The sequence below is a fragment of the Ciconia boyciana genome, chromosome 8 (assembly GCF_034638445.1).
Source record: "Ciconia boyciana chromosome 8, ASM3463844v1, whole genome shotgun sequence".
In the NCBI taxonomy this organism is placed as follows: domain Eukaryota; kingdom Metazoa; phylum Chordata; class Aves; order Ciconiiformes; family Ciconiidae; genus Ciconia; species Ciconia boyciana.
The window spans coordinates 59364719-59383171 of NC_132941.1; the positions used below are offsets into that span (position 1 = coordinate 59364719).

The following is an 18453-nucleotide window of genomic DNA, read 5'->3' on the forward strand; positions in this document are numbered from 1 at the left end:
ATAATGAATTTGGATATTTTCTCTAATTTGTCCTTCTTTCAGAGGAACTTAAAGAAAAAAAAGATAAAATCTGAGTTTTTGTAGTATTGTTTTAAAACAATACCACTAACATCGCTGTTCCCACCCCACCTCCCCTTGTAATCCACTGGGCTCTCTGCTTGGCAACATTAGAATTTGTTTTGTTTATTCTACCATATTGCATTAAGTTTTGTTAGCAAGTATGCAGAGTTATTCTTCAAAAAAATACAAACTGTTGAAGTTTTCAGAGTTACAACGCATCATTTCCATTGTTTAATTACTTAGGAATTATTCACCAAGCCAGATCATTCACAGCGGTGATTCAAACACCACCATGAAGCCTTCTGCCATGTCACTGCAAGACTATGATCTTCAATTTCTACTCTTCCTATTTTAGCTCAGGCAAACAGCAATAATGGTTTAAGTCATTTACCACGCAAGTGACATTCATGTAAAAGTCCATTTTAGTTCTTACTACACAATGGCCTACATTGAAAATACTATACAAAAAGTGTATTTGACAGGATATTTTTCAAAGGGTTTAGCATCATTTAAAGCATTTTACATATATGTGGTATTAGTTATTGTAAGTATAGTATCTTCACTTCAGTGACACTGGCAAACAACACATAACCTTGTACTTAATGCCATTACAAAAGCAGATCATAATATTTACACATTTCCTTCTGAATGGGCATTTTTCTTAACTATGTTGCCATTAAAACTGATACAGGAAAATATATTGAAGCTCAGCATTAAGACCAAGTAAAGAAAGTCAGGAACAAAGTATATAAGTGTTATGATTTCCAATAGATATCCACAGATAATTTTAAAATATTGGACAGAAATTAAGAAATAATTTTGTAATTTACATCTCAAACTGTCCCTGCAAGTTTTACAGTTAAAGCAACACAAAATTGCTTTAAAAAGTATTCCTGCATGATTAGCCTAATTTAATTTTATGCTAGTCATATCTGGCAATTAATTACTGTCTTTGAGTGTGTAACAGTCTGATTAACTCTATCATCAGCTGATCTCTGAACGCACTTTTTATTGCAGACAGATTTTTATGACATCTGGTAAGTCTTCAAAAACATGAAAACTGTATTGCTGTAGTAGAACCCCTCTATTTTCCATTATACAAAACAGCTTTAATGGAGAGGGCTGGGTGCACTGCTCCTCACAGACTGTTCTGCTGAACTATAGCATAGCTGCAAGCTGAACAGGGAATGAAGACATTATAAAGGTAAGTTGTTGCCATGTAGTTTTAAGGCTAAAATGAATTACAACAGCTAGTGGGAAAAAAATAACAAAGTAGCTCTCCAGAGCCCAACCTAGAGTTTAAAACAACTTCTGCCTTTCTCTCATCTCACAAAAAATAAGGTTTTTCCTCTCTTTCTTTTATTCTCTGCTACACCTAGCATCTCCTTGGCAGTTTTCATAGCTATATATGGTCACAGGCAGGTCTAAAACACTGCCGGGCTCCAGCTGGGTCCTGCAGTAAACAGAGATGCACTCCCAAGTCCTGGGAGGGCTTACTAACCCAGGCAGGGCTCCACAAGAGTCCTTCCAGAAGGGAGAGTGCTTCAGGAAGCAGATGCACCCAAATGGCTTCAGGCAGGTGTGCTGCTGAAGTCTGAGCTATCAAGCCCAACACAGCATATACCCAACTTGCTGGGTAGAGCAATTTAGGAGCACCCACATCCATGACACCACATACACCACCATTTCACTGTTGGTTGGGCACTTTAACTGTATTGTAGAAACTTTCTTTGCAACACAAATGTATCTGTCATCTGAAATCTTCATTGCAGATTTTTTTTCACTAATGTACTAGATACACTGACTGGGACTATTGGACGTTTTGAAGGTCTGAATTCTAGCCTAGATTCGATTGGCTTGTGAAACAACTGCAATTTCTTAAACAGTGAAGGTAATTAATAAGAGGAAAAGCTTCCAAAATTTGTGTGGATCTTACTCATGTCTCTCAACCAAGATGAACACCATTCCAGCAGTAAATTCTTTAATTTAACCAGAAACTAGTCAAAGAAATTATTTATAAATTCTGTGTTCAGCTTAGTATGTCACAATTAACCTGACAAATGTTTATAAAATAATGACTCCCAAATCCCCTTCACACAAACTGGCATCCACACTCATTTCTAAAATGAGAATTTATCCACTGTTATGAACAAGCCCTCTTCAACCCTTGAACATCAAAACAAACACTTTCAGTAGAGCATTCTTTTTTAATTATATAAAATATTGATATTCATGTATCACGCAGAACGGAACCTACTCAAAAAGCTAATTGTTCCCAGCTAACATTTATAATATTGGATCATTGCTTTCTTCTGGACAAAAGCACAGTTTGAGATCATCATGCAAAGGTTTTTGTAGTTCCACAATTAATGGATTTTAGCAGACTGGGGTGGCACAGATTATCTATTAAATTAACAAACCGCATAGGTATGTAACATTCTTTCCATACTCATTTTAGACAATAAAGCTTATTAATCCTAGAAGAAGTTTGAAAGTCTTTTACTATTCTCTAAAGATCAATAATATCAAGAATAACCAAACACTGAAATAGTTTTAAATCAAACAAGCATGAGCATGAACTGTAAACACAGGAGCATATCGGGTGACTTCAGACAATCTCTGCAGGAATGCAGAACAAGCAGTTTCCCATAGAAACCCAGTAACATGAAAGGACTAGCTCCAATAGTGAAATTGGCAGCCTGAGACTAAGCTTCACCATCACTGGAGCACCACACTGTTCTACCACACTGATTACTAAAATCTACTGTCCTTCCCAGGCTGCTTATTTAAGAGCCTTCTGATCAAGTATCATTTGCTAATAAAAAGATTAACTATTTCACATGCTTAATATATGTAAAATAGGTTCTACAAGAGATGCATATTTTGACATCAAATGAGCTACTGAGAGCCGTATTAGCTACCCATTTTCACAGGTAAATTCTGTGCCTCTGTTCCTTGAAGTAATCTCCTTTAAGGAAAATCTAGTGTTCTGTTTTGTGTGACAGGTAAGGAACATTCATCACACTATCTACACATAGAAACTAAAAATCACAATACAGCCTGCAGAAGGTGATTCAGAATAGCCCAACTCTAGTGCCTGAACACACCTGCCTGCTCCAACAGACAGGCTCAGAGCCAAGCTCGGATATTTGTTACATGCCTACCGTTCCGTAATGTGATTAACTCCTATATGCCCTGTACTTTGAAATAAGTTACCTTTCAAAAAATAAAAAGTACTACTGCTTATTTCATATTTTATTTAAAAGAATTGAAAGCTATACAAATTATGACAACTGAATAAAAAGAAAAGTATTTGTTCTCACTGAGTAGCAAGATCAGCTCAAATGTTCAAGATCAGAGTTCAGATGAACAGAAGTGCAAAGTCTTGATGCTAGTACACGTAAACGGCCATGAAGTACCAAATAAATCTTATCAGGTGTTTCAGAGCCTTCATTCACCATCCACGTGAAAGAAGTTCACTGCAGGACTAAGATCAAGTAGTTTTAAAATAGAAAACAGCAAAGGTGTTAAATGAGGTAATTTTCTTTTCATTATTATTGCACAAAGAATCTTTATATAATGTTTCAAGTAAAAGAAGTTGAAGGAGGTTTCATTTTCCTGTCAGACCAACTAACCTTAATGCTTATTGGAATGCTATCTGCAGCAAACGCAAACAGTAATCACCAAAACTTATTCTTTTATGTCTTCATCCACCTCTCCCTCCAACTGAGATATTTTTTTTTTGTCCCAACTATACCTCTGGTCTCCCAGTTTCTTCACTAATCCATCTCAAGTCGCTGCTGTATTAGTTCCTCAGCCTTGCAGGTAAGAAAAGAAAATGTAACATTTGTTGACTAGTCATAGGAAAAGGCTCACTCAGCCTGAAAAGAATGCTACCTGTATACTGGGAAGTGTCCAATACGTGGCTGGTCATTCATTAAATCTGACTTTATAATGAACACGTTTCAAATTGGCATTCTTTCAGAATTAGATCTTTCTAGTGTGAAAGCTTGTGAAGTGCTGGAGCTGGTGAAGAAGACTAAAAGTTTTCAAAACCCCTACAACCAATAGGTTTTGAACTTGATACATACATAAGGAGATTTACATATATACTTTGTACCATATAGTTTCATTTACTCTGAAGAAACATGTATTTAGTGACCCTCTGGAAACAATGTATGTCTGAGATAGACCATTCCCAAATTAAAGACAGTAAAAAGCTCTGCACTACAAAAAACTCCCTTCCACACATGTAGCACCCTTGAAGGAATGAAAATATTTCATGTTCTGGGGTTTGGTTTTGTTTACTGTGTGACAGGATGCCTACAGATCCATTTATCTAATTCCTGTATGAACAAGAAAAACTACTTGTCCGTCCACTACAAAGGTAATCTTCCAAGCATGGAACTACCATCTACAGACAGATCTACTGATTCTAATTATCACAGCTTTGCATTAGCAGAACAAGTCTTTGTGCTGGCATCATTCAGAGCATTACCTCTCTGGAGCCATCTGAAAACCTGCAAGTATCACAGTGCTGCTTTACCATCAATTTTTGCAGAGCAGAAAAGGACTCAAATCCTGTATATGAGAAGATTTTTGCACCTAAGAAAAAAAAAGCCTCCTTTTTCCTTTCAGCAGCAACAGGAATAAGAATTTGAAACAGGAGTGCCTTACAGATTTAACTAGTAAGAGAGGTTCAGATCACAACTACAGTAGAAATACACTCAGGAAAAGAATCTCCATACCCTCTCCCTTTGCAGAAGCTGTAAAGAAAGTAGGTGTCTCCACTGGCTGCCTCTTTCTGAAGTTTGACGTCCTCACAATCCCAATCTCTATGATTATTTCTGATATTTCTGAGTATAACCTCATCATATGAATAATATATACTTTTTTAAATTTTATACTTTTTCCAATATCTCTATTACCATATTATGAAGTCATTTCTATTATAAAACACACTGCAAATCAATAGCTACTTGCATTACTTCTCAGCTTAAGTTCTGCCAAAAATAAGAAACTGCTGTGTAACTCTCAAATTGCATTCTATAATGGCAAATTAAAATAGGCTTGTCTAATGGTTCTTCCCAGTAAAATTCAGTATAGCCCCAGCTTCCAAATAAAGCATAAGACTATTTGACATAACTAACTATATTGCAAATGATCAGTTGCAAGGATAATTCATGTTGGAAGGGACCTCAGGAGATCATCTAAATACATGATATAGAAATGTTAGAAGTAATCCTCTGTGAGATTACTTCTAAAGAAGAGAAAGTTATTGCACTCTGTGGTAGCAGGCATTAAAATAAAGCAAAGTATAGTTTCTCAAACAGTCTAGTATCAATACAAAATATTAGCTTTTTTTAATGTCATAAACTAAGAAACCAAGTGTTCTTAAAATATACAGAACTGCCTCACTGATTAGGCAATACCTAATCTGCTTAGAATCTAAATGGATGAACTTGCAAGACCTTAAATTTAGGAAAAAAACAGCAGCTGTCAGATTTTTTACATCATTGATTAAGAAATACCGGGAAATTAAATTCTGGAGGGAGACTACACAGCAAGTACTTCCTCCTCACCCTTTACATACACACAAAGGGCTTTGTATCTTCATTATGGTAAAGTGTATTTTTATTGTCTAGAAAGAGCTCAAAAACCAAAGCTCTCCAAAACATACAGAAAGCGAGATCAGGACCTGCTCAAAACAAAACTACAGCTGACTGTTAAGAATAGGCTAGAAAATACAGCATAATTAGTGTACCTATATACATGACACGATGGGGGGTAGAATCAACATTGCCACCAATAAGCAGCTTAATAATAGATTAATGAGCAAGGTACAGCTCATTAGAGAACTAACAGAAATGAACCTGTGACACCTGCAACAGCACAAGCAAGCAAGGAGATAGACACCTGAAATAATCCTTACTACGTATCTCTAAATACTAAACACACTATGGCAATGCTAGTAACTACAGCTTAGCGTTAACTGCTTTATCCGACTATTAAAAGGACATGATATAGAAAGTTAAAACCAACATGAACAATGTCTATGATACTACTTTTAAAGAACTGTTTTAGTATTTACAATGAAAAACCAAAGGCTGGGTTCAGGCTGCTAGATAAACTCCACTTTGCGCTGATAATTGGTATCTACCATCCTGCTCCAGTAAAAGAAACCTACATGAAAAATCCAGTGCCAAGTCAAGCTACGCCAATGGGCAAAACTGACTAAATATGGTTCCTGAGAGTGCCAGCATTAGAGATTTTGGGACAGCAAGACAGAGCTGGTGGGTCAGTGGCTGCCCTGCAGAACACAGATAGCTGACATCACAACCAACCAACAGGGAAGTCAAGGCTTTCCATGCTCCTTCTCAAGCTCCACCTGCTGATCAATTTGTCTTAGAACTAAAAAAAGGTGTAATTTAAATAGTTAATTCAAGTCAAAATAGAGTTATGGATTATGTAGAGCCAAATAAATGATACCTACAACTCTTCATTACCTTACTGAAGTTAGGGCTAGTTATTAAAAAAAAAATCTTGATGCACAGTTATCTAAGTTTCTCAAGAGTGCACCAGAACTCATGTATATTGGGTAAAAAAAAACCAAACAAAAACCCCAACCTGTCATTTTAGATCTTCCCCACATCTGAACAAGAAACTTCTGACAGACCACAATGCTTTCAGAAAAGCTGTTTACATTTCTATTACACAGTAACAACAACTATATTAAGATTAAAGTTAGCTATAAAACAGTAGTAACTCTTGCTACTACCAACTGAATTGGACAAATCCTTTATCAATGATGACTAAAAAAAGAAAAAAAGCCTACCATTCAGTGAATTTTACCAGCAGCCTTACTTCCAGAGACTTAACCAAATTAGACTATAAGAGATAGCAATTGCCATTCAATGGCAGAGCAGCTTCAAAATAGGGTGTTTTGCCAGACACAAAGACATTTCTTAAAGTGCCAAAGAAAAGTGATCACACACTATTAGAATAAAACACAAATTACTACTTATTTGTTTAGACATAAAGTGCATCCCTCCTTTTACAATTAGTAGACAATTGCTTTTATGGAGAAAATTGTACATAAAATGCTAAACGAACTTTAAAATGCACTTACTAGTCTACATTGCCTCCCCTCATAGACATTTCAGAGTGCATCAGGAATGCAAGAGGCCACCTTCTACTTTCAAGCTACCATTATGCACATCGCACAAAGTCACTCCTAGCAATAGATGATACAAAAGAACACAATCTTACTAATCACTGCTTTGCTCCATAAAATTTTGTAAATAAGTGGAAAGAATACAAAATTATGTGTATAGTAATTTGGCTGTAGCAACAGACAATACACACATGAAGACACAAAACTTATTTTTTTAATGCGGTATTTTACAATGAAATAACGGGGGGGGGGGGGGGGGGGGATATGTGCTTTACACAAACTTGGTTATAGGACGTTCAAAATGAACTATTGGCAAAAGTTCTCTTCTTATGCCATTCACTACCAACTAATAACCTCTAGAAGTCGCCTAATACAAAAGGCAAAGAAAATGGAATATTTTTAATGCTACTTAGCATCTTGAAACAAGACAAAATTCCTTTGTGGACTTGAGTCTGGAAGCTAGCAGGGTAACAAAGTGCCCCTTTAACCAGCTGAAAAGAGAACTTCCCGCACTCCAAGTGCTTTTGTTTACAAGGTTGTAATTACTGCTATTCAAAGATTTAGTTATAAAGTTACTTGAGCAAGAGCAGGGAGACATCAAAAATGTTTTGAACTACATATGGAAGCAAACATTGACTATGTACTTAAACAAAAGGCATATAGGCCACAGGAAAAAAATGGGGAGAGCATAAGCACATTCCCTGTAGATGAGAAATTGTTAAACTTTAAGTAAGGTAACAGGTTATTAAGCAGTTGTGAAACTCTCCTGACTTCTTCCTATACATACTTTGCTAAGGAATATATTAACATACCATAATCCTAAGCCAATGTACTCCTACAAATTTTATTAAAACTACCAAATTTTGCATCTTATCAGCAGGAGGATTGATTTTCCAAATCAGTTCTCCATACCATTTAAACCAAAATGCCTCAATTCTCAACTATACCACCACAGAACAGTGTATCGTTACTACTTGGGTGTTACCAAGTTTTGCTGTCTAGGGATCTACCTACATAAACTCACCTGAGACACACTGGTGAATATGTGTTTTCAGCCTGTGTTCCACAAAACCTTAGGCAACTGTGGACAGCTAAGGGTTCACATACAGCTAAAGGTTCCCATGCAGGGGTCTGTGTTCCCACTTGAAGCTTTAAAGGCAAGGTCTAGACAGTTAGGACACCAATGACCCAATCTTCCTTCCTTAAGATAATTTCATTAATGCACATTAAGCTTAGTGTCCTGCCTTCCCCCTTCACAACACAGCAGGTCAGAATGACATGTTCAGAACATGGCATAAAATTTAAAGGTCAAAAGTACCATATATAGAGTTGGACACTGTTTCACTGAACTTTTGCCACCCTGTGCTACCAGCCTACTACCTAGTGAAAGCCAGCTATGATACTGTATTTCCCTCTCAAGCATTCACAAATTCCCCATTCCTTATAACTTAAAGAGAAGATTTTAAAATAACATTCTTCTTAGTTCTATAATAATTTATGCTTCCTATATTGTTCTCAGTGTTAGTTACCTTCTATCCCCACACTTCTACTCATTTCTGTCCCAAACACCATGCTCTGCTTCTTTCCTTATTTTCCCCTCCAGACCCTCCAACATGTCAGCTGCTCACACACGCCTCATCCATTCTTTCTGGCACATAGTGTGAAAAATATGTGGAAAATTCATTACCTCTAAATAAATGATGAGAGTGCCCTACTACCCAGGTGCATCTCCCAGAGGAATAATGAACACATATGTCTTTCTCTGCTGAAGGGGAGGAGCATATCATCACTGGTTCCACAGGCACCATAAAAACTTGTCTAGAGAGTGTTAAGATCATTTGCTCTACTTGCTCTTTCTCGCTATGCCAAGAGTGCTCACTCTGCACCACAACTGTGCTATCCCAGCCTCTCCTTTGGGCTCTTCTCCACAGTTAACAGCTGCAGTCTCTTTCCAACACAATAAGAGAATGGAAGCAAACTTGTGCTTGACAGCTTCACTGCTGCCCAGGGCCTTCTGGAGAGCAATTTAATACCTCAAAATTTGAAAGGACCACTGCGTTACTTGAATAAACTACTTACTGCCTTTTCAGGGCTTTCTAAATCTTGGATATTTTACACATCCATTTTCATGAGAACTCTTATAAATTTGATTGCAGAAGAACCAGCTGAAAAAGCTTTGAAAATTACATCACTGCAAAGCTAATTGCACTTCAAAATTCAAATAGGCATTTTCAGTTACTCATGTCTGAGGAATTTCAGAGAAAAGGCTTACTGCAGAAGAACATGGTAAACAAAACAAAAATCCTTACTTAACACATAATACAAACTACAAAGAACAAACAAAAGAGAAACAAAACATGGTATCCTAAGAGTGGTAAGACACATGACAGAAAGGGAACATGGTACCTGAACAGTGATATGATATCCAGTATCCTTTAATCAGAAATGAGGGTAGAATCAAAGTAAAGATGCCACTTGCCACTTCCACTACAGAAATATCACTGAACATTTCATTATATTCAATATATAATGCAATCTGTGCTGCAGTGTGTGCATTTATAAAAGAAAACATACTATCTTACAATAAGAGACCAAAAAGCCAAGAGTTCCCCAAAAGTTTTACTTACTACAATAGTGGCAATACTTCTCTTTATCAACTTCTAGGTTTCCCCAAAGTTGCTGAATTTCTTTGATAAATTGAAAAGGAAGAGGACGCCATCTATCATGGGATCTCAAAATTATTCCCTAGAGTGAACTTTATCCTTTCTCACACTAAGTAACAACCACCTTACCTCTATAGGTAAGCACAAGCCACAAGTCTTGCCCAGGTGGCTCACCAGTGGCAGAGGCTTGGGAGAAGGACACCCCAAACCCACACACTGTTCCACAGAGCCATCCTTCTAGCTTTTCCAAAGAAGGATATCACAGTCCTATTGTTGGACACCTGACAGGATCCCAAAATTTTTGATACCTACTAATTCTGCCATTTAGTTACACGTAGTTTGGGGCATGTCACAATCTCACTGTGCAATGGCTTCTTCACCTCTTATAAACAGAAGACCATGCTTACCTTCATGGAAGGCTTTTGATATCAGACAAGCAACGTACAAGTACCCCTACTGCAGAACTGCCAACAGAAATCTCTTTTTACCTGTTAAGAGCAAAACAGTAATTCTAATGCACGCCACCCAAAGTAACATTGAGGACACAGGACATCATACCTGATTTTATAATTGGGTAAGGTGTGCTTGCGCTTAATAACTTTCTTGAACTGGTTCACAATGATGGAAGTAAGCTGAGGCATGGGCCTCCCTTCAAACTGAGACTTCACTTCAAACAGTATCACAGGGTCATCCATAAAAGAGAAGTACCAGTGCGTGAAGGGCAGGCGCGTGAAGACCAGCTTCAGCTTCCCCATCACCCGGGAGATCTTGACAAAGAGGTAGGCTGACTTGCCAAAGACCAAGTCGGCATCGATGGCCAAGTGGAAGCCACCGTTGTACTCCAGGTCTACCTCAAAGCCCAGCTCCTCAGGGCAGCCCTCTTCGTTGCAGACCACTGGCCGAATGAGCTTGACAGCTTTGAAGACGGGCAGGACGTTGCCGAGAGAGACGTCCCTGAGGCTGAGCCCCTCCAGCACCTTCCCCGTCATCTTGGCCTGGAGCAGCTCCTCGAACTCCACCTTGATCTTCTTGGTGACCCAGTTCCTGACCAGGGCCGTGTCCCTGAGCTCCCTGAAGAGGAAGAGGAAGATAGCATTGAGGAAGTGGCACGTCTCCTCGCGGGAGGAGGGGGCCGGAGGGGGCTCTGGCTGCGGCTGCTGCTGCTGCGGCGGCTGCTTGGCGCTGGGCTCCGGGCCCGGGGCGGCGGCGGGTGCCGCGGCGGCGGCCGGCACTGAGGCCGTGGACGGGCCGGGGGCCGGCTCCGGAGACGCCTGGCTGCCGGTCGGCTCCGAACCCTGGAGGTAGTCCCTGAGGCTGTGGTCGGCCGCGACGCGGGCGTAGACGAGGCCGTCAGAAGCTTCGGCCGCGCCGGGGGGCTCCGGTTTCTTCCTGTAGAGGAGCAGGAGCTGGAGCAGGAGCGTGAGGAAGCAGCCGGCCAGCGCCGAGAGCAGGATCACATAGACCAGCAGCATCCTCGCCGCGCCCCCCGCCGCGCCCCGAGCGCGCTGCCCTCACCGCGCCGCCGCCATGGCGGGGGCCGCGCCCGCAGGCCGGCGTTTAACGGCCGCGGCCGCCCGAGGCTGCCTCATCCGGGTCCCCCCACCGCCCTCTCCGCGGCGGCGGGCAGGGGGCGGGGCCGGGCCGGGGCCAGCCAACGGCGGCGCGGCCGGAGCCTCCGCGCGGCCCCATTGGCGGAGAAGGGAAGGGTTCGCTGGGTACGTCGCGGCGCCGCGCGGGGTGGCGTCACAGCGCGGCGGGCGCATGCGCGCGGGGGGAGCGTCTCCGCTGTGGGTAGCCCGGCGGGCTGAGGGGGCGGCGGGCGGGCCGGCGGGGCGGGCCGCGGCTCTCGGCAGCGACCCGCTCCCGGGGCGCACGGGAGCGGAGACACACGCACAGAGCGTGCGAGCCTCCGGAGCTCCCCCCAAAGCCCGTCCCTCGGCACGGTCGCGCGGGAGGGGGGCTCTGCGGCGGCCGACCCGTCCCCGCCGCCGCCTGTGAACGAGCAGGACCATGACTGCGGCTCGGTTTATCGTTACTTCGCCAAAGAAGGCTGGGGGGGGGAATTTAGGCGAATGCTGTTAAGTGTCAGTCGAGGGGGGTGTCTGGGGCGCCGTCGCCTGCAGCGGTAAAGGCATCGCCGCTGCGCGGGGGGACGGAGAGGGAAAAGGTCCCGCCTGTGGGAGGGTGACCGGTTTCCGTGGGCACTTCGTTGCCCAAGGAACGTACGAGGAGTGATGAGAGAGAAAGGACATTTTAGCCTCTTCAGAAATAGGCAGGCAGATAGTGATTGTTTTCGTAAAATTGCTCTGGGGAAGGGCAAAGACAAAACCTGTTTTCGTGGGAGTTCTGTGACCTCCTAGAACCTCTTCGTTTCCTGCTGCTGAGAGGTGCTTTTAGCAAATTTTGAAAATACTACATAGTTGATGTTTTATCAAGCTCTGCTGTTATTGGTGATAAGGTATAAACCTGTTTCCATCCTCTTCAACTATTTACTAATGCTTAAAAGCTGTCATTGAATAAATGAAGTAAAAAAAACAACCAAACGTGGAGGAAAGGAATATGAAGAAAAGAAAGCTGAGAACTGTGCACAATATCATGGTATTTCAGCCTGGGATGTACGTGAGATGCTGTTCTGTTGTCTTGCGTGTAGGACTGAACTACCACGACAGTCGAGGACAGTGGTTTCTTTGTAGGACAGACTGCGGCTTCGTTGAAGTCAGAGAGGTAACACGGGAGGCAAGAGATGCAATCCATGCAGGAGGCAGGGCAAGTGGCAGCCAATCAAACTGAGAACCAGGAAGAACGGACATTTATAAAAATTGCTTTAAAAGCAGTGAACAAGGATAGAAAGAAGAAACATGACATGAGGCAGGGCTACAGTGAGTGGGAAGAACATGTGTGGAGACTTCAGAAAGGGTCGTTTTGAGAGACTAACCTAGAAGACCCATTATATTCAAATTTGGTTTACAGAAGTGTCATATAAAATAACCATATTTTTACTGGAAAATACAAACATACTTCCAAAAAACCTGTTATTCTAATCCGGCAAACTCATTTAAAGGCTGGATCAAAGCTGTATGTACTGCTGGAGAATGTACTATGATAGCTGCACGTTGTTTTTCCGGGTGCTTCCCTGTGTCAGGGGTAGTCTTTTCTTTCAATCTTGAAATAGAAGTTTTATAATTTCTGAAAGCCACAATTAAGACAAAAGTTACTTAAGTGATAAAGCTTGGTTTTTACACCTGTTTTCATTTTTAGTTAAATATCTAGCTAAAAGGTTCTTAGATAATGTTATATTTTAATAGAATAAAAGAAAACTCAGGCTCACAGTGTTGGTTGGTTTTTTTTGCCAACCTCCAGAACTACTTAAAAATGCAAACAAGAGGAGAAGAAAATGTGAAATTTAAATGCCAGGAAGATAAAAGCCCTCTTCTCCTTCCCGCTTCATAAAGTGTGTGGGGTGGGAGGATTGAAAAGCTCTTAATGATGCAGTGCTGTGGTTTGAAACTAGAGATTCGGAGTATGAATTTTTTATAGGTCTTGTGACTGCAAGTTGAAATGCTTGGGTGTTTAACAGAGCATTTCTATAGAAATACCAGAGAGGTCATTAGAACTGCTCTGTTACGAACATTTGAACCACTCTGTTATGGGCCTTTACCATGGCTAATACAGGCATATGCGGTAAGAATGGAAAGGTTTTGGATTTGCACTTAAATGACTTTTCAGATAAGGAGTAATATATTCAGAAAGGCAATAGCAGCCTTGGTTTTGGGTCAGGAGGAGCAGCAGGAGAAAAAAACAAAAAGTCATGTTGCAGATGTCTCAACTGAGTATTTCCTTCTCTTAAACAAGCAGAATAGGAAATTTGCCATATTTTGTGCATCTGATGGCAGCTTCATAGCCTCTGAAATGTTCAGCTCCGTAATCACTTTTTCCTCTCCCAGGAACATTTTCAACAGGACCCGTGTTATCTTAAAGACATCTTATGAAGCAAGAATCAGGCGTGTTTTAGCATTTTCAATGAGAATGAACAAATAAAGGGAAATGGCGGCAAATGTGTTAACACGAATAAAAAAAGGATGTGCAAAAAGTGTTATATAACATAAAATAGGATTGAAATAAGAATATTATTTAAATTTGTCAAGTAGCGGAGAAAAAAAAGATTCATCATAATACCATCTAAAAATGGCCTTTAAAAGCATATTTTACTTTGGCTTCAATTTAAAATTACTATGGCATTTTCTGGAAGTCTGGATAAATAGAAAGGTGTATGCAATCTCACCAGTTTCCACCCTGGTTACATAGAGCTTTGTAAAACTGTGTAGAATATACTCAACTATTTGCACTTTGAGCAACTGGAAATTAAGTAAATAGGATGCAAGACATGCAAAAAAAAACCCCAACTGGCCTTATATGCATATTTGATTTTTTTACAAAGTACTAGGGGAGAGTTTATTAAAAGGGATATTTCACCTATACTTAGACAAGGAAAATACTCTTTTCTTTTGCAAATCAATTTAGGACATGACAGCAACAAACCTGTAAGTATAGAACTTCAAAACGCATTTTCAACATTTTGCAGGAGATTGCAACAGTGCAAGTGTACAAAGATTGCAAAATATGTAGAGCCGGGTAATTTAATAGAGAACAAGTAGCATAAATTCACAGAAAGGACGTGTGTGTGAGCCAATCCTCCTGTTGTAAATGGAGTAGTGGCACCCTGGGAACATTCCTCTTGACTCATCTCATTCATGACTGATCCAAGGATCTTTGGGTTTAGGAGCATTTTAATGACAGCAGGAGCAGTCAAAGAGGCACACTTTAAAGTTCACATCATGGTGCTGAGGAAAGAAACACCCATATCACAAGCTTAGAAGAGCGATTACAGGTGGTTGGGTTTTTTTCAAAGCTGCAAAGTAGTCCAAATAGATTATTTTTCAAAGCAGGAAGTGCTGGGCTGTTTTGTAATGAGTGGTTTTAGTAATTTTCTTCATCACTGGACTGGAGTTGTTGCCTGCTTTTGTAATATGTTAGCAAAATTATTTCATTCTTTTCTGGGCCTCCTATTGTTTTTGTATTACATGTCTTAGAGACCAAAATTAGATTATCATTCTCATGGTGCTGCATGAAACAGGATTTAGAAAGTGATTAGGTAAATTCATGAGGAACAAAAAATCCATTGAAGGCTATTAAATACAAAGATTGCTGGAAGTTACACTGGTGACAGACTGCTGTGGGGTGTCCTTTTCTTTTGACCGTCCTCAGGCAACTACAATTTCAGACAGGATATGCTGCATGGAGAGCAGCTGGTCTGGTCCAATTCTGAAGATATGTTAAAAAAAAAAAAAGATGAAATGCAGTAAGCAGAACTGTTTCCAGTTCTAGTTCTGAGCTCTGCCAAGCACAATGTCGTCTTATTGTCAGACGATCCTACATTTTATTGGAGTAAACCTCATTAAAAGCACTGAGGCTTTGAAGCATGTTAGATTTCCTTTGAAATAATCTAAATTCCTTTTTTTTTAAAGTCTGCCTTTTGAAGAGGCAGGTTGCAGTATGAGTTTGCTCCCAGTGCTGGCAGAAAGGGCCCACCCTACCTCCAGCTGGTCCCTGGGAAGACTTCTGTTCAGCTTGCCTGGAGGAGCTCATCTGTCGCGACCCCTCTGAGACCATTCCTTGCACAGAGGACGGTCCATCTCTTGTGGCTCAGTGTTCATTTCCAAACTCCTCAAGTACATTTCACTGTCATGAGCTAAGCTCCTCCACTCAGAAGTGGAGGAAAAAAATACAGTTTGGGTGACTCAATCATATTTAGGCTGTATTAGTGCTATAGAGAACCGCCAGCGGATCATGAATTGTTGGATCCATTGAGTTGAACGCATCCATTTATCCTACTGAAAAATCTGACCCTCAACATTTAGATAGTTTTAAGGATGGCAGTTGAGAACTTTAGGGGGGTTTATTGCTATCGTAGAAATGACTCGCCATATGAATTCAGAAAAGGAAGCTAGACCCACGTTTTTAGGATTGGAATGCATTTTACATGCTGCTTTTTGGTTGGATCCTACCTGAGACTCCTAAACCTCAATTTTCAGAGCTAATGAGAAACTGCAGTTTATTTTGGAATTGTGAATACTGTTTGCAGCGGCAGAAAAAAAACTCTATTCGCTGCCCAAAGATGCGGATGCCCCAAATTGACATTCATTTCTGAAAAAAGAGGCTTTTAACTTTGAGTCTCAATTTGCCAGTGTAATGTGATCTGTCTCACAACAGGGATACTCTGGTTGGTTATAAACAGCTTTGCAGTCTTACATGCAACACGTAAAGCACTTGAGTTGTTTAGTAATAGTGGCTTAGAGCCCAAACAGTTTGGATCAGAACGTGTCAAAACAAAAAGACAGTGAGGGTTCACATCCAAGGTTTAGTTTGGCCCAAATACAAATCCAGTGTTTTGACTGAAGCTCATCTTTAATTATCATCAAAAGTATGTTATGCTTGTTTAATTAAGAGCTTAATATTTTTTATGTAAAGGCGCTTTGGATACTTACTTCAAGAGGCTCATATTCAAGCCTAAAATATCCTGTCTTTTAATTAGGGATTCTGTTACTATCTCACCCAGACCCTGGCTTTTATTATATCAGGAAACAAGGTCCTCCACTTAGGAACTGTAACACTGAGATAACTTTTCCAAGATTGAAAAAAAAAACCAAAAACCAAAACCAACATTTTAAATGTAAATATAACAAATTCAGTCTTTTTGTATTACCAGTATCCAAGGCAAACTGAAGATTTCCTTTATTCCCTGTCTGCTGTTACATTTTAAGTCCAGGAACTGTTCTTTAATTCGCAGACACAAGTGAGGTTTGTCACATGTATTTTGCTTCTTACTGCATTTGCTTTGCTGACTTCTGGTATTCATGTAAATGCTAGCTTGCTTAAGCTTTAGAAAGTGATATGTTTGGGACAGTTATTATCACATTTGTCATTTAGTGTTCACTCAAGTACCTTTTCCTTGCATACTCTGAAGCAAATTCACCATCCCTCATAAGAATTGCAGGCAGCCTCCCCGAGGCCCTCTTGCATGCTCCAAAATCATCTTTCTCAGAGTGGAGATTGTTTTAGCTACTTCCCCTAATACATTTCAAGTGTAATTACACTAAGATCAATATGTTTCAGACGTTCTACAACCTCACATTATTTTTTTTAGTACTTGGCTCACTTCCTGGATTAGTCCAAAGCAGCCTCTGGCTGATGAAGAGGCTTCAAGAAACTGCATTAAAAAGCAATTTTGAGTTTGTGTAAGGGTTCAATGGCTAAAGAGTTAATACACACTTCAGGGATGGACGTAATTTTTGAGATGAGGGTCCCTGTGAGGCTTTGTGCCTCACTTGCCCTTCATTAAAAGCGTAATTCCCTGCATTGGTCTGCAGGTAGTTGGTTGCTTTCATGGCTTGTGCGGCGGCTGGGCTGGGGTTTCTGCCTCCGGTCCCAGCAGCAGCCGGTCGCAGAGCATCTGCTCTGTCTCGTTAGCCTCCAGATAAGCTCGGCCAAATCAGGCCACGGTGAGAAGCTTCCTCCCTTCTGCTGGATGTTACCACCCCTGCGGTAAGGTCAGAGCTGAACACGTGCTGCAGCCATTTCGGTGCAGAGCTGAGACTCTTTATTAGCCTTTATGGCCATGAAGGGGGAGGGGGGTGAAAGGGCTGCACCAAGGGAGTGGGAAAGAACCGCCTGGCATTTCAACAATCCAAGCCCAAGATCTGTGTCCTGGTCTCAGGAGAGTGCTTACTTGTGCAGATACTCGGTAATCCAATTTCACCAGCTACAGTCCTGGGATCAGTGACATGCCGTGGCGGGTCTTGGGTTTCTGTAGCTGCTCGCAGCTCCCATGTATCCTCACGCTGGCTCAGCTGGAAAGAAAAGCTAAATAAGGGGACAGTAGAGGATTTGAGGGAAGCTGCCCCAATGCTCCAAGCCAGAAGGAGTAGCTCAGAAATTTGAGCCCAGATCCGTGAGGTTTCTTGGAAAAGGAAGATTCTGGGATTTCTCTGTTATTCACCTTTGCCTCTCGAATTTCCTCTAAGTTTCATATGTGGTAGCAAGCCACTAAAAAGGAAAAAAAAGACTTTACTGGTCAGGTCATCTACTTACTCTATGGAGAAGGTGTGGTCTGTGTAGGTGCATTGGGCAGGCATGCCTTTGTACCACACCTCTGGGGCTCCTTGGGCTTCTCCGTGCTTATAGCCATCGGCAGGGGGCTGTACATAAAAGCCGTCCATCTAAGCATACGTAAACGTGTTTGCAGAGCTGAACTTTTCACAGGTGCCTGAAGAGATCCTTCCATTTTCTCTCCCGTTTGGTCAGCCCCCCTCCTCCAACCTAACAGTTTAAACTAAAATGAAAATAAATTGTTCCAGGCAGTGGAAGCTAGACTAGGCATTTTGATGTCAATAAATCTGGGGGAAGAAAATACCTATTTTAGAGTTGAGGCTGACAAGCACTAAGTAAAGAAACAGTTTCCTCAGTTCCCACCGCGGAGTGGGAAGATGACCATTTCAG

The 18453-nt window shown here is 41.0% G+C and overlaps 1 protein-coding gene across 1 annotated transcript in view; it reads right to left on the reverse strand.

The window, feature by feature from the left end:
• The window catches only part of PDZD8 (PDZ domain containing 8), a 66839-nt gene extending 55312 nt beyond the window's left edge, over window positions 1–11527 (reverse strand). The window contains exon 1 of the mRNA XM_072870389.1: window positions 10456–11527. Within this exon, the coding sequence (XP_072726490.1) occupies window positions 10456–11369 (914 nt within the window). The 5' untranslated portion in view covers window positions 11370–11527. The remainder of the gene's footprint in view (window positions 1–10455) is intronic.
• Window positions 11528–18453: the final 6926 nt, after the last annotated feature.